Genomic DNA, 12,366 nt, shown 5'->3' on the forward strand with positions numbered 1-12,366 from the left:
TATTTTAATGTTTGAAGCAAAATTTCTTGACTTGTAACTTCATAGTAGAATTTTTATTTTAAAATATTCCTTGCTGCAAGAAATGAAATGAAAAACTGCTTTAAAAGAGGTAAGTGTGTTTCATATGCTTTGCTTTGTTAAGCCTTCACCCCATCAAAAATCCACAAGAGTGAGTTTTTGTCTGGAATCAAAAGACTTGAAAAATACAACTCAGGTTTAATTGTTTCAATTTTAAGTTAAGTTTAAATATGAATTGCTACTGGAATATTTCTTGTTCAAAATAAACCCCACAAAAGTATCTGCTACTCATCTAACTCTTACTAGGAATCTAAGATGTCAAGGTAAAGAGTAATAGGGGATTTCTAGTCTCTCCTGCCCCATTTGATGCTTCATTATACCAGAAGTTTAAGTTAGGCAGGAGATAGCAACTGAATTTTGAGATATCTGGAATTTGTTGCTGCTACCATGGCTAGGGAGAAAAGTTACAGACATGGTATAATTCCCCTGATTAAAATACATTTAAAATTAATTGTAAGGAAACATGCATGTCTTATTCCCTTTTCCAACATCTGTCCTACAACCCTGTTTATAATTAACCATTGTGGTATAGTTTAGTGAATAAGTCAGACTCAAGGACCCATATTAAAATAAGCTTTACATAAAAAGAGACAAAATGACCTATAAAATGACCTATAAAAAGCATCTTTATAGCAGCATAAAAAGCAGGTAGTAGCTAGTATATAGATATAACATCTAAGCACAAGGTTGAGAGCTAAATAATTCCACTCCAGAAACATGGTTCTCCCATCACAGATGTGCCAAAGACATACCTGTGGAATTTTGTTAGGGCAATATGGAGGGAAAAGCATTTACAGAGGCTAACCTTACCCTAAAGAAGAGTGGTCCCTCATGTTCCCTTTCAAGTTTATGGATGAAGATATGCTTTTCCAAGTGGAAGTTTAGACAACTTTGTGTGTAGAACTGCAGTCTGTAGGAGCTTCTCTGCTTCCATTTGCTGCAAAAGGACCTAGAAAAGAAATAGGTCTAAAGCAATCACATTTAAATACCAATCCAAATGTAAAACTACAGAACTACTAAAACAGGTGGCTACATAAACAGCAATTCTTTGTTATCCACGTATGTGGATACTACTACTATCCCATTTAGCTCCAAGTTTCTGGTGGAGATGTGAACAGAAGAAAATAAAAACAAGGTATAAAGTCTCAGAGATTTCTTGCAAGAAGGCCTTGAGAATAGCATCTCTGTTACCATCTTCTCTCTCCTATATTTCCATACCTATATTTTCATACTAGACTGTGTATATAAGGTAACAGCTGCCATACTGCCTCTTCTCCTGCATCGGGAAATGGTTTGGTTTGCTTGAGTGTTTCTGGAAACAGAGTTACTAATTAAAACATTAATTGTCAAGCATATTTGCTCATGGGTATTGAGCAGGGTCCTTCCAGTACGTTGTGTGTTCTTGTGTGTAATGTAGACAGTATCTTATGATATTTCAGTAGGTTTCTCAGTTAATAAACAGAAATATAAACTTAATAGTATCCCTACACCATGTCGCTCCATTCTGTTCACCTGCCTTTTAAACAGCAATGAGTGACTTACAAAGTCATCCCTTGCTAGTGGATGCCCTCTGCTGTTTCTCCATGTATCACCACCAGCAGTAACAGAAAATTCCTTGTCTTTAAACTTAGTTTTGTCTTTGCCATCTGCTCCAAAACTGCTACAGAAACTTGCTTCTGATGCCAGCCTAATTTTGATTAATCATTTTAAAAGACTTTTTGCATTACAGTTGTGTTGCTCTGCTACTTTTCAAATTCCAGAACATAATGTTCACGTCATGTGCACAAGTCTTTTCTTTTTCCTCTCTTGCACTGTCAGCTTCTGAAGTTGCTAAAGAGAATACGTGTTAAAGATATATTCTTTTTCCTCTCAAGTCTATAGTTACATTTTAATTGAACTATAAATGTTTTAGGATGTATGATCATCAAGAATATTCCTACATGGTTTATGGTTTCATTCAAGAATTAATGTGTAGGCATCTGTGTGCCTGATGAGATTTTTATCACAAACAGTTTTACTTTGACTACATCATTCAGTACTGTTGGCATTACACACTGCTCTTTACATTACTGTATCAACCTGAAATATTGACCTTCCAATAGCTGCTCGTCAAGCATCTATCCAAAATGCTATTTGATACTTTCGTCATAGTACTTTTGTCTTGTCTTAAGGGATTTGAACCGTTGTGCTTGGTATTCCAGTATTAAATACTGAGTTTTATTTCAGATTGTTGCTATTATTATAGAATCATAGAATCACCAAGGTTGGAAAAGACCTAAAAGATCACCCAGTCCAACCGTACACCTATTACCAACAGCTCCCACTAAACCATGTCCCTCAACACAACATCCAGCCCTTCCTTGAACACCCCCAGGGTCGGTGATTCCACCACCTCCCTGGGCAGTCCATTCCAGTGCCTGACCACCCTTTCTGAAAAGTAATACTTCCTCATGTCCAGCCTGAATCTCCCCTGCCGTAGCTTGAAACCATTCCCCCTGGTCCTATCACCAATGACACAAGAGAAGAGGCCGACCCCCAGCTCACTACAACCTCCCTTCAGGATGTTATAGAGAGCAATGAGGTCTCCCCTGAGCCTCCTCTTCTCCAGGCTGAACATTCCCAGCTCCTTCGGCCTCTCCTCATATGCCTGTGTTCCAGACCCCTCACCAGCTCTGTTGTCCTTCTTTGAACACGTTCCAGGGCCTCAATGTCTTTCTTGCAGTGAGGGGCCCAAAACTGGACACAATACTCGAGGTGCGGCCTCACCAGTGCCAAGTATAGGGGAACAATCACCTCTCTGCTCCTGCTGGCAATACTGTTCCTGATGCAAGCCAGGATGCCATTGGCCTTCTTGGCCACCTGGGCACACTGTCGGCTCATGTTCAGCCGAGCATCAATCAATACCCCCAGGTCCATTTCCTCTACGCAGTCCTCCAGCCACACCGCCCCAAGCCTGTAGCGTCGCCTGGGGTTGTTGTAGCTGAAATGCAGGACCCGGCATTTGGCCTTGTTGAAACTCATCCCATTGGCTTCAGCCCAGCCATCCAGCCTGTCCAGATCCCTCTGTATGGCCTTGCTACCCCCAGGCAGATCCACACTTCCAGCCAATTTGATGTCATCTGCGAATTTACTGAGGGTGCACTCAATGCCCTCATCCAGGTCATCAATAAAGATATTGAGGAGGACAGGCCCCAACACCGACCCCCGGGGAACACCACTCATGACCGGTTGCCAGCTGGATTTAGCACCATTCACCACCACTCTCTGTGCCCGGCCCTCCAGCCAGCTCCTTACCCAGCCAAGAGTGTACCCATCCAAGCCTCTGGCTGCCAGCTTCTGCAGGAGAATGCTGTGGGAGACAGTGTCAAAGGCTTTGCTGAAGTCTAGGTAGACCACATCAACAGCCTTTCCTTCATCCACCAGATGGGTCACTAGATCATAGAAGGAGATCAGGTTGGTCAAACAGGACCTGCCCTTCACGAACCCATGCTGGCTAGGCCTGATCCCCCAGTCACCCTGCACATGCCGCATGATCTCCCTCAAGACGATCTGCTCCATAACCTTCCCTGGCACCGAGGTCAGGCTAACAGGCCTGTAGTTCCCTGGAAATTCTTCCGCTAATCTTGTAATTGAGGGCCTATTAAGTAAGCCATCATTCATGATTATATTTTTGGTTATCTTAGGGGCTTGAGGTGCTAATTGCCCCACCGTACTAAATTTATATGGCTTTGGTTACGTTGTTTTCTTGGGTAAAATACTGTAACAGCTATTATATTCTGGTTGGTTCATTTTTAAGCTTTCTTATATTGTCTTATCCATAGCGCAAGAGTTGTCAAATTCCAGCTCATGCTGACATCTTCAGAACATCATCAATTATTCATTTCACATCTATCACTTCTCCTATTATTTCAACGTCTTATTTCTGAATATTTTCTGCAGGTCAAGTTTCAAGGTGACACTCTTGAAGCACCATCTTACAAATGAAATGTTGGAGAGGGATAACTTGCTTTTCTCTTATTCATTCTCATCTTTCAAGAAAGCTTGCAGATTATACCATCTAAGGTGAAAAGAGCAAGGTGACCAGAAAGAAAAAGGAAATTTGTGGTTGCTGCATCAGACTCTGAGACTCAGCTTTGTCATTTGCTTAGCAGAATTCGTGAGAACTATATTTTTATTTTTAAGCATAGGTAGGCTTTAACATTATATAATACAGCCCAAAATTAATTGTTTGTCCAACAACGCACAGCAGATAACTTGAAAAAGCAAGCAACTTGGCACATACACCGTTAGCTTCTCTCTACTAAGAAAATATGCGTTTTAATTATGGAAAAAAGGGAAAATGTCTCCAAACATAAGCCTGATAGACTGCAAGCTATCTCACACAGGCATTAGTTTCAGTGTGCAGGTCAAGAATGAACCCCTACCATGAGAACACTGTGCTCTGTTCAGTCACATCACTGATTTTTCTACAGTTCGGCAAGTTCCCTAGTAGTGTTTGCATGCTGACCATCTTAGCAGCACCCACTTCGGTGGAAATCTGGATTGTGCCCCAGGGACGGTAAAAGCTATAGTTTGAAAACATGCTCGCTTCTCTCAGCAATGAAGAGACAGCATCAATTTACTTGTGCGTTATTGCTTGCTGATGTAGAATACGAGCAGTCCTGAGATAGCGCCTTCAAGCCAGGACGGGTAACGGCAATCATCTGCATTGCCAGCCGTAAGCTTAATCTGTTTTCCCAGCTCCCCTGCCCCAGGAGAAGCCCACCTACAACAGTAGGGAGCGGGCACAGAGATAGCAAACGCTTGCTAACCGGCTTAAGCAGCCCTCAGAGGAGCAGCCATCTCCACTCAGGGCATCAACTGAGGGCAGCAGCTTCACTCCGCCCCCAACGCACGCGCCGCCCGAAGAGGCCGGGTGGGACGATTCAGAAGGACGGCTGCTCTACTGCGCATGCGCCGTGACGACGGCGGCCTCGCCTTCCTGCAGCGCACTTCCACCTTCCGGGAGTGCGAAGGGGCGGGCGGGCGCGGGGCGGCCAATCAGCGGCGCCCACGACCCTCCCTGCACGAGTCGGAGCCGTCGGGCCGGAGCGCCGCCACTACGGCCGCGGGTGTCGGCGGCGATGGTGTCGGCCGCGGCCTCTGCTGGCCGCCTGGGCTCCGCGCTGCCCTTCCTGTTGGTGCTCCTCGACCTGCAGTATCAGGGTGAGGGGGGCGGGGAAGCGTCGTGACAAGCGGCGGGCGGTGTAGGGCCCACCCCGCCGGCAGGCTTCTGGGAAGCCCGGCGGCCGGGCCGGGAGAGCCGTGGCTGGCAGCGCCGTGGCGGCGGGGCGTCCCGCGGGAGGGCGCTTCTGGGAACGGCACGGGGCGGGAGGAGGCCGGGAGCTGCCACCTCAGCGGGCCGAGGGCGTAGGGCGGCCCTTCGCCGGGGCCCTGGCGGCGCCGTGCGTGCCTCGCGTCCCGGGCGGCGTCCCCCAGCGCTGCTCCTCGCGGCTCCGTCCCTTTAAGTGCCCTATTCGGGCTCCCGGGGCGTTCCCGGCTCTCTGCCTCTGTCGGTGCCGACCTGCAGCTTTGCCGATGCTTCTTATAGTTGTGGTGAACTTGTTTATATTTTATTTGATCGTTTGCTTTCCTTCTGCCTCCCCATTAGTGTGTGAAAATCAGCAGACCGGTTTTATCCGCCCCTCCCGCGGCCTCGTTTTCTTTTCGAGTACGCTATCAGTAACACCTGTGCAGTCAAACTTATTCTCAGGCTGCTGTGAAATGTGCAGCTTGGTTATACAGTGGTGCAGGTAATTCAACTTGAGGAACTTTCTCTCACAGGTGCTGGCAGGTCAAGGTGCAACTGAAGCCATCAATGCTCAGGATAAGTATCCAGACTAAGGGCTGACTTGGGCTTGTTATTAGAAGTTTGCTCCTTAAGGTGCTAAACTAAAGAATAATTCAGCTGGCCAAGAGGTGATATGGGCATGTGGTGGCAAAGATAGCCTGCTGTCCAGGTGTGCTCCTCTGTGGTGTTGGATGGCTTTTCTTGGATGTGTGCTCAGGTGCTGCTAGGGGAAAAACAGTGGTCACTGTCCACGTATACTTCTTTGTCTGAGTGCGACAGCGATGTTCCTTCTAAGGATTCTTTCCTCAGTGTTGACCAGTTTCAAGTGTGCAATTTAAAGGCTATATAGAATTACTAATGCTGTGTTTCATTATTTGGAGAATATTTTCGTAACTTCAGTTCAGTATAGAAGTTTTGAAATAGAGTAGTAGGCTGAGGAGTGATGTTTCTGGAACTTAGGGAATTTGTTAACACCTTAATCAGAAGTTCGTTTTCCTGAAAATGTTATTAAGGAGTTAAGAGTGTTTTTTTTTCCTCACAGTATTACTTTTCTCTAAACTCAGAGGCATTTGCTGACTTGATTGTAGAAATGTCTTGTGGCAGTTAATTTGTGAGGCAGTGAATAAGTCAGGCTGCATTAAAGTCAGTTTTAGTTATTATCTATGAGTGTGAATTACCATAGAATCATAGAATGGCCTGAGTTGAAAAGGACCACAGTGATCGTGTTTCAACCCCCGTGCTGTGTGCAGGATTGCCAACCAGTAGACCAGGCTGCCCAGAGCTATGTTCAGCCTGGCCTTGAATGTATCCAGGGATGGGGCAATTATGACTGACTATTAAATGAATTCAGTTAGAAATATTTTTTGAATCCTTGGTGTTGTGGGAAGTTGTGTTTTGCCCCTTCCTGTCCTGCTTCTTGAATTCCTTCCCATTTGATACGAGTTGACTCTTGGGAAGATTGATCTTTCAGGACTTGTGCACACTAATAGTGATAAAACATGACAACTGGAAGGGATAGAGGGGTATTGTTTCTCTTTCCATGCTCTGTCCTCAGACAAAGGAAACTGAATAAAGGGAAGTGGGTTTCAAGCATACAGAGCTCAGTTCATTACTGTGGGTACAGTTAGGTGTTTCTCTCACTCCCATTCCGTATCTTTTTGTCCTGAGTTTGGGAAGGTTTTGAATCTCACCACAAATTGTGAAGGGTAGTTGTGTGGTGTGGGGTGAGGTTGCTGTGCTCTGAGGCTTCTTCCAGGCTTGTTTGTGTCAGTTATGACACTGTTTGCTTGTCCCCTTCTTCCTTTGCTCAGACTTCTCGTTGAGAAACTTGCTTACATGCATACAAAACTGAAGCTCAAACCTATTTAAAAACAGCAGCAAACATGACACCTGTATTGAACACATAATCATTCAAATTGGAACCATCCCAAAACAGGATTGCTGCCTCCTGTGGCAAAACAATCACTCAAGTTCTCTGCTAAAATGGAAAAAGAAAAGTTTAGTAGTGTACCATTCCAAGGCAGGAATCTGGGTAAATGCAAAATTTTGACACTGTTCTGAAGTTGGAAGGCTTTTTAAAGCTTTTTACATTAGGAGTCAGACTGATTACATGAAAATGTAACTGGAAGTTCATATGCACGTAATAGCACTTGTTACTGAAATAAAACAAAAATCTTCCCAGGAAGCTGTGATTTATTTGAAGTGAACTTATTTAACTGGAAAAACGAGTTAGCTGCACCTGTTTATCTTTCCTCCTGACCTCTTTCCTTTCAGGTGTCAGTACTGGTGCCAGTTCTTGTTGGGAGTGCATCTTTCCACTCCTGTGTTGGGGCTGGCTCAAGCTCTGAACCTATTCCAACTGATGCTCCAGCAGCTGGGGCTCCTGTGTCTGCTGGTATGAGCTCATCAGGCACCTTTTAGGAATAATAATATCCAAGTTAAAATAGTGCAAGTGTTTACATAGCATGCTTGGACATATCGTTAGTTTCATGCTGGAGCAAGGCTAGCTTTTCTAGCTGTAGTACCGAGCTGTCTGTATCTGGCTGACTGATATCTGTCTGCTGGAAAGACTGGCTGGAGTTGGTTCTTGTGTTTCCCAGACTGAGGAGCCAAGAGATGCCCAAATGCCACGCACAGAATTTGGTTCCTTAGGGTCAGCAGCACTGGCTCCTTTGCTTGGTGCTGCTCCTCAGCTGTCTGCTAGGGCAGCTGATTCAGAGCCACCATTTGCATGCTGCCAAAAAATGCGTAAGCCATATAGTTATATGAAAAAGCAGCATAATGATCAGGTCTGTGCAGTGTTTCAGTGCACTAGTGGTATATGTCAATTTTCTTTGTGGCTACACTGGTTGTACAGGCTGGAGACTCTCCATTGATTTACCACATTCAGCAGCTTTTAGGGTCAGATTTTAATGCAAGTCCAGTAACAAGTTCCGTTTTGCAGGCAAGGAACCTGCAGTCACTTGTACTTCTGTTGTTGTTTTTGCTTTGCCTTATTTCTCTACCCAAGTTACTCCTGCTTTTCTTACTATTAGCGGTCACTTGCCTCATTTCCTTTTTTTTTTTTTTCTTTTTTTTTTTCCTGTTACCATCTTCAGTGTTTTCAAGGAGAAAGATCTCTCCTGATGAATGTGTTATGTAACTGTAGAACTGTAGCAAGCGTTGTGCAGATGAAAGGCTCTGAATAGTACAGGCACGTCCTGTAGTGGAGGCTATTCTTAGGGCAGTGCCGGTGTCCCTAAATCTGAAATAAGGATGCTCAGTAAAAACGGGAGATTCTGTGAAACCTGAATGCCTTTGTTAGGGGTATCAGAGAGCAATGTACAGCCTGCTTCTAGGTTCCAGCTCCTTGAGTTTGAAAGATTTCAGATATTTCTATGTGGGGAGATCATTTCATGTTTGCTTGTGGTATTATCTGACTTGTTGCCAATTTACTTCTGGCTATAGACTTCATATCCAACCATGTGGGAATCTTTATGTCATCTTGAAAGATGATGGGTGGACAAGTTGATGATGAAAGGTTTAGGCTTTAAAAGCAGGAAAAAAATCCCCATGGTGCAAAATCCAAACAGAATAGCAGTTTTTTTTTTCATGAAAACGATATTCACATGAAGACTACCTTGAAGTGTACCTCATCTACCTCTGTATATGAGAAACTTGCTGTCAAGAAATACTTCTGTACCACTGTCAGCTAAACTGTTTGTATTCTATGCAAAACACCCAGAATAGACTTTAAAATGTGTTTTAAAACCATTCCCTAAATGGGCTACATGATAAGTAGTGTTACCTTTTTAACTTCATGTATTTAAACTCCAGCAAGAAGAATTCGGGGCTTATTAGTTGTTTTCATTAACTTAGAGGAATTTGCTTAATATTGGGATTATAAAGCAAATGATAGCATTGAAGCCTTTGAATTCAGTCACATGAGTTCTTACCAATAACAGGTAGAGCTTTTTTCAGTGGATACAGAAGACATCTTTTTTTTTTTTTTTTTTTTTTTTATGGGCAGCTCAGTAGTTTCCTTACAGTGTGTAAATGAAAGAATTATGATCTGTACTGAAGAGTGAGAAAAGAAAAATAAGATCTCGGGTGCTGAAAAGTCTTAGTTCTAAAATACTGATGACTTGATGTTCAGAAATTACTGTTCTTTTATTACAAATATTTTGTTGCTTGATCACCTTTCTGTGAGAAATTTTGATATCTTTCCTTTAATGTAGTTAGATAATGTAGCTTTTACTCAGAATGTAAAATAGCTTCAAGGTGCTGCTGTTTTGGGGTTTTTTTTATTTGTTTGTTTTAATTCAAGATAAATTCATAGAGTAATAGGATTATGGGTGGGGAAGGATCTTAAGAATCACCCAGTTCCAACCCCACGCTGTGAGCAGGGCTGCCAGCCACCAGCTCAGGCTGCCCAGGTCTCCATCCAGGCTGACCTTGACCGCCTGCAGGGATGGGGCATCCACGGCTTCTCTGGGCAGTCTCTTCACTGAGCCTGAATTGGTGTATCTACAGCATGGACTTAAAAAATCAGCTCCTTCCTTCATGACAGCCTTCTTTCCCTGGTGACTGAGCAGCAACGATTCATTAGTTTTGAACTAAAAACCTGTCCCTTCCAAAACATATGGCTTGAATGTGAATTTCATACCACTAGTTAAATGGAAGAGGATTGATTGAATTTGCACCGCAGAGACATTTTGCTTGGGAAGATGTGGATCTCCATTTCAGCACCAGTGCTGATGCTTATTGTGTGGATCAGATTATTTCTGTATGTCTTTTGTATAATCACACTGCTCAGTCAGAAAACAATCTTTGTTTTTCTTGAAGGAGCTGAGTGTGGAATAAATGCCGAAGTAGAAAAGCAGCTTGAAATGGGGAAGAAGTTATTGGCTGCTGGACAACTGGCAGATGCTCTGTCTCATTTTCATGCGGCTATAGGTATGTATTTGAAGAAAGTGATGTTTATGTTGAAACAACTCTGATTTATAAATTTTCAAGTAAGTTTGATGGTTCACATCCTTGAATTGAAATACAAGCACACAGACAGCACCAATAAAAAGCAGTGTTTATTAACACTGTATTTTCTTGGTCACATATTGTGGGCTTTAAATTGTTGGACTTTGTTGGAATACATGCATTTACAAGCACATTGTTTTTTCTTTGAAGTGAATAAAATCGTGGTGCTACACAGAAAAGTCTCAGTAGCACAGCTCATTACTATCAATGTCTTGGTATAAAACTGAAATGTGAATGAAATATCTGCTGATTCTGAGCTCTTAGTATTTTGTCCTAGTTCTGTAAGATCAGCTTCTCTTAAATACAGAAAGTGAAGGGAGTCTCTTTTTCAGTGCTACGGCAGTGCCTCGTGCTATGGAAATGGTCTCTTACTCCCTTTGCCTCTATGTGGCTGCCAAAGCCACATGTTTACTTTAAAGCTCAACTGTAATCTCAGATGAGGTAAACAAGGGACATCCTTGGTTTGTTCCTTAGATGCGTTTTATTGTCTGTAATTTCATTGATAGTGAAAAGGAGTGTATTTTTGAAATCCAGTAAATAGTCTACTGTCTTTTACTGCATTTTGTTGTTTGGGTGATCTAAATTACCTTTCCTTGAGAGCCTACAGTAACTGTCGCTACTTCTTTGAAATACTGCATGGTGAGGAGTATTAGGAACTTAAGTGTTGTTTTCAGAGGCTTATGTTCTCTTTCTGTAGTGGTATTTGTGCATGTGCTGGGTTTAAAGGATGTTAAAATTGCAGGATCTTGCCAGCTTGACTGGCAGAACACGTATTGGCCTTGAAGTTAGCCTGCAGGTTTTTATGTAGTGCATGTTTTTCCTCTGCCATTGAGAGGGTGTTGGTGCCCACCATATATTAAAGGAACGAGTTGCTTCTGTCTAAATGGGTGATGTAAAGGGTTTGTGCATCTGTAATGACATTGGTCTAACGTATGGGTCATTTTGGGATTACTTGTTTGCTTTTTATACGATGAAATGGGCAATGATGAATTAACATGCTTTCAAATGCAGGCCTGCAGTTTGAGATAAAGGGTTAGTATTTGGGAGCTTTTTTTTTTTTTTTTTTTTTTTTTTTGTACAAAGCTGAAAATATATGCATATTTCACCTTTAGAAGTCTAAGTTATTTGGAATATACTGTGTTTCGCTAATCTTTATTGTGCAATAATTAAACTGCATAAAATTACTTGGAAAAAAATGTTTCATTGATAAATATAATTTTTCCAATGGCTTAAAACTCAGGAAATATATTTTTAGTCATTACAGTTCAGCTGTACCCAAAGGTTCAGTTACTTTGGAGGCAGTATTCTGATTGCTGTTCATTTGCTTGCAGAGGGAGACTCTGATAACTACATTGCTTATTACAGAAGAGCCACAGTGTACTTAGCCATGGGCAAATCTAAAGCAGCAATTCGTGATTTAAGTAAAGTGGTTGAATTAAAGCAGGACTTCACATCCGTAAGTATTCTTGAAATTGGAAACTGTTCAAGCGTAAAAAAGAAATATTACTTCAAAGGAGGTTGTTTGTCAGGTTTTGCTAAACAGAAATAGAAAATACATTATAACTCAGAGCTTTAAATACGGTAAAGTAATAGCAGTAGTGTGTGTACTTGAATTTGCAAATACTCCAAGAGCAGTCTAGACTTATTCTGGAAACTAATGGTTTCATTAAGTGCATGTTCCTTGTGGGTTTGTCCTGTATGCTTTCCTTCTCTCCTTTGCAGCTGTTCCATTTTCAGTTATGCTGCTCTCTCAGGGGTGGGGAAAGGGAGAGCAGATGCCTCTTCTCTCTTCTGTCCTGTTACTTGATTTGAGGCATTTCTCCTCTCCTGGTCTCACTGCCCTCCCGTGGGGCAAGTCCTGACTTACTCCTACCTCTTTTGTGCTTATTATATGAAGAGAGTCTGACTAAGTAGTTGGGTGATGTCCTCTCCACCCAGTTCCCTCA

General features: G+C 42.7%; 1 protein-coding gene across 1 annotated transcript in view; it reads left to right on the top strand.

Moving 5' to 3' along the window:
• Positions 1-5,162: 5,162 nt before the first annotated feature.
• The window catches only part of DNAJC3 (DnaJ heat shock protein family (Hsp40) member C3), a 29,211-nt gene continuing 22,007 nt past the window's right edge, over positions 5,163-12,366 (top strand). The window contains exons 1-3 of the mRNA XM_042867196.1: positions 5,163-5,283; positions 10,232-10,342; positions 11,752-11,876. Of these exons, the coding sequence (XP_042723130.1) occupies positions 5,202-5,283; positions 10,232-10,342; positions 11,752-11,876 (318 nt within the window). The 5' untranslated portion in view covers positions 5,163-5,201. The remainder of the gene's footprint in view (positions 5,284-10,231; positions 10,343-11,751; positions 11,877-12,366) is intronic.

This window comes from Lagopus leucura, unplaced genomic scaffold, assembly GCF_019238085.1.
Source record: "Lagopus leucura isolate 7727_CA_CO unplaced genomic scaffold, USGS_WTPT01 Super-Scaffold_100001, whole genome shotgun sequence".
Taxonomy (NCBI): Eukaryota; Metazoa; Chordata; class Aves; order Galliformes; family Phasianidae; genus Lagopus; species Lagopus leucura.